This window comes from Sinocyclocheilus grahami, unplaced genomic scaffold (assembly GCF_001515645.1).
Source record: "Sinocyclocheilus grahami isolate Dianchi unplaced genomic scaffold, SAMN03320097.WGS_v1.1 scaffold102.1, whole genome shotgun sequence".
NCBI classification, from domain to species: Eukaryota; Metazoa; Chordata; class Actinopteri; order Cypriniformes; family Cyprinidae; genus Sinocyclocheilus; species Sinocyclocheilus grahami.
This window is the reverse complement of record NW_015505281.1, coordinates 653,699-657,979: the sequence shown is the minus strand read 5'-3', so window position 1 is coordinate 657,979 and position 4,281 is coordinate 653,699. Positions and strand designations below refer to the sequence as shown.

At 35.5% G+C, this 4,281-nt stretch overlaps 1 protein-coding gene across 2 annotated transcripts in view; it reads left to right on the top strand.

Annotated features, from left to right (window-relative positions):
* The window catches only part of LOC107588310 (protocadherin-10-like), an 8,185-nt gene extending 4,296 nt beyond the window's left edge, over positions 1–3,889 (top strand). Inside the window, exons 2-4 of one of the 2 annotated variants that reach the window (XM_016276349.1) lie at positions 330–388; positions 790–908; positions 3,026–3,889. In XM_016276349.1, coding sequence (XP_016131835.1) covers positions 330–388; positions 790–908; positions 3,026–3,360 — 513 coding nt within the window. In that variant the 3' untranslated portion in view covers positions 3,361–3,889. The remainder of the gene's footprint in view (positions 1–329; positions 389–789; positions 909–3,025) is intronic. The other variant, XM_016276350.1, reaches the window with a different exon arrangement.
* Positions 3,890–4,281: the final 392 nt, after the last annotated feature.

The following is a 4,281-nucleotide window of genomic DNA, read 5'->3' as shown; positions in this document are numbered from 1 at the left end:
CCCATCCTCCTCCTCCTCCCCCTCCTCCTCCTCCTCCACCACCCCCTCCACCCCCGCAGCATCTCTGAGGATGAAAGAGAAGACCGTGGCACTACAGTCATTGCTCAAGGCACCACAGCTCCCAAAGAAATGATGTGCGGTTCACACTTTTGGCCACAAGGAGGCATACAAGATTCCTTTAGTGCCTGTGAACATCTATAGCAATTTTATACTCTAAAAAGTTCCGAAAAAGATCGAAAAGATGTATAAACATTTATCCTACATATGTGTTATAATCTGTTATTTATTTTAAGTTCTGAATTTTTTTTTTATTGTTCTATGTGTTGCAGTTGAAACAAGCAAACACTGACTGGGCCCTCACCAAAAATCAAACTTCCTCTCTGAAAAGGTAAAGCACACGTTTACTTGTCTCTGAATAGGGATACACTATATTAACTTTGTGATTTTAGTTAATAGTAACACAATATATTACAAACTGTTATACTACAGACAAAATCTAAGAGTTTCTGTAGCTCAAACAATAGCACATGGTGCTAACGGTGCTATGGTCATGTGTTGAATTTCCAGGGAATGCATGCAAGTCATATGCATAAATGTAAATGCTAGAAGTCAAAACCTTAAAAAAGAAAAAAAGTGTATGAATAGTTTGTTATTCCGTTCTAAATGACAAAACCTCATTTTGTCATTTAGAGCTGGCAGACAATGAACCTTCATGCATGAAATCTGGAGTATCAAAATATCTCCTTACATTATCTCAGACTGGCGTAATTTCCCATCATCTGTTTGCAGTTGCAACTCTATAAACATGGATGGCACTCTGATGCGTAAAGCCATGCAGGCCGAACCAGAGAATTATGTAGGTCAAATGGCTGCCGGACAGTACTGGACCTGGGGAACCCGCTCGAGAGGTACAACTATAATTTATGTCACATTATTTGATCCTGTTTATTTTATTTGATCAATTTAATAAAAAATAAATATATTTTTTTTATATATATAATATTTTTTATTTATTTTTTGCATTTAACACTCAGTATGAAAAAGTATTCAAATTATCTGACATATTTCTAAGTGAAACAGGATATTCAACAAGGAAGAAGTTTTGGAGCGGGAATTACTAAAGGCATTGCTTTTTATGAAAGCCTAAAAAAGCAAAAACCAGCACATGGCCATATCACCTTGCCTTATGTTGAAAATGGGGTTGTTTTGCATGTTTAATTCATTTTATCAGCCTGTTAAAATGAGTTAAATTATAGATGTTAAAAAACCATGGGTGTTATTAGGCCCTACTACAGAAAATTAGCAATTTTTAATATGTGATTAATGTTCAGATTCAAGGTCCAGACTTTGAATGTCTTTTATTTCTGTGCAATAGTGAGAAATATATTACTTTGGCCTTGTTCAATTTGTGGGTAAATAAGACATTACTTGAAGAGACTTTCATGATTTGTTCAGCAACATAAATTATGCACCTCTGAATGTGTTTCATTTGTACAGAGTCAAAAGTTCAAAATTATGAAGATTTTTAAAAAATGTTTTCAAAGTAGACTTTTATGCTCACTAAAGATGCATATATTTGATCCTAAATAGAGTAAAACAGTAATGTTGTGAGATATTATTACAATTTGAAATAGCTCTTTTCTATTTGAATATGTTGTAAAATGTAATTTATTTCTGTGATCGAAGTTGAATTTTCAGCGTCATTACTCCAGTTTTCAGTGTCACATGGTCCTTCAGAAATCATTCTAAAATGCTGATTTGATGCTCAGGAAACATTTCTGATTATTATCAGTGTATAAAACAGTCGTGCTGCTTCATATTTTTGTAGAAACCATGACACATACCATTCAAACGTTCAGGGTAAGGATAATTAAAAAAATACTTTCATTTAGCAAAGACAAATTAAATTGATCAAGAGTGACAGTAAAGACATTTACAATGTCTAATATTATAAAAGACTTCTATTCAAACAAATGCTGTTCTTTTGAACTTTTTCTTCATCAAAGAATCCTGAAAAAAATGCAGTGACACCGAAGACTGGAGTAATCATGTAGAAAATGCAGTTTTGCATCACAGAAATAAATAACATTTTGAAATATATTGCAATGCAAAATAGTTATTTTAAAGGGGTCATATGATGCTATTTTAAAAGATCATTACCCTCTTAACCAATGAGGATAGGGGGACATACCCATACAGGATGTTTTTCCCAAGAACATGTGTTTTGTATAAAATTGCCACATATACAGAAAAACATATCCATATAAGGAATAGACTTCCTGGCGACAGAGGCTGAACCCCCCTTATAAATCAGCACAAACTCCTTTACCTTGAATATTGAGTAAGAGACATTCAAACACCATACAAGAGAGAGAGAGAACTGATAGAGGAGGGGTGATTCAGAGAAGGAAAGAGAAAGAGTGAGAAAGGAGGGGTACGGCATCAAAAGACAGAGAGTGTTTTCTAACAGTAAGTAAATGTACATTTTATAGAACCACATTTTACGTAAAATACATACGAATTATCATGAGATCACGTTGCCCTGACATGGCTGCATCAACACAACTGCTGTTCCTGAAACCATGCCTTCTTTCTTTGCGTGAACATTTGGGCGGCATTATGCAAATCTTCCCACACAGTGACGTAGACATGTGGGGGCGTGTTAGAACGAGCCGTTTTAGGTAGGCGTGATTAACTCTTAACTTTTATAAAGAATATCTCTTTGGAGTTGAGACTTTAGTCTTTGCAACTTTACAGATCTTCTTTATGCACCAAGAGCTTGTAACACTCCAAAGAGAAAGGAAAAATTGAAATCGCGTCATATGACCCCTTTAAATTGTAGTAATAGCTCAAAATATACAGTATACCGTTTTAACTGTATTTATTTATTTATTTATTCTTGATCAGATAAATGCAACTTTGGTGAGCATAAAAGTTTTTTTGTTTTTTTTTCAAAAACATTAAACATTTTTAATTATTTAATCTAAGCAGTTCTCTTCTTTCTCTCTTTTTTTAACCCTTTCAGAGTACCGGATGCATTCTCCAGCTGGTAGTGTTTCTCAGAGGGCCTGGACTCCTCACTACACACCCCAGCACAACCCCACCCACCACCTGCAGCAGCAGCAGCAGCCCACGGCACAGGTCTACTCGCACCCTCCGCCAGACTACCAGCACAACGTCTATATCCCCGGCACACCATCCGGCTTCTGCACCCTGCGGCCCAGCTACCGCAGTGAGCTCGATGTCCACAACTCATTCTCCACCTTCGGCAAGAAACGTAGGTTCATCTCTCCCAGCAGCTACGACCCGCATGATGACACGGGGGCAGAGGTCATCAACAATGACTTATATAATGAATAAAATAAGACGAAAGGACCTATGCTGTGATGATGAACAAAAAGAGTGACTTATTACCAAAGCATAGCACTCATTATGTAGTCTCAGCCTCAGATGGACCGACACAGTCCATTCATTGACCATCTGATGCATATTGCACATGCAATACAACTTCTGTTGATTTAGGGAACAAAAATGTTTTTAAAATGACACCAGGTTGATGTTATGAACACTGGATTTGCCATAGTTTGCCTGGATCGTGGCTTCAAATCTTTGAAAGTTATTCAGGAGCAGAACTGTATATCCCACTTTGTTTCCTCTCTGTGTTTAGCAGGACAGAAGTTCTTATCACAAAGTCTAAAAACGCCTCACCTTTTTCTGATTTCCATGCAACAGTTTTGCAGAGATTATAGAGTGTAACAGTGCTTGACCACTTTCTCAGTGGACTTGGTTCCAGAAGTATTTTTCCCATTAGGATTTAAAAAAAGAGTCTTCATTAAAAAGTTGTAAGCCATAAACCAACCAAGTTATGAATTTAATCATAACATTACAAACTTAGATTAGAAGCCAAAAAGTATTTGAAGATTTACTTAGATTTATTTAGAGTTACTAGACTGAACTTAACTTTAATGAGGGAATAAAAATTCAATAAAGTGTTTGGAATGACATAGTCAAATTAAAAATGATGGAGAATCATAAAACTATTAATTTAATGTTCAATTTTAATCTTAAATGTAATCTTTAAATTTAGATTTAAAGATTTCTCTGCATAATCATGGGTTTTTCATGTGGAATTATGATGTTAAACACAAATACTTCAAGAAAACGTTGAAATAATGCAAACTGATAGCTTCAACAAAAGCATTTACCATCAATTAACAAGCTTGTCATTCGCAATAGGTCTGTCTTTAAAGGTTTATCAGTTATTGTTACAAGTCTCTTCCC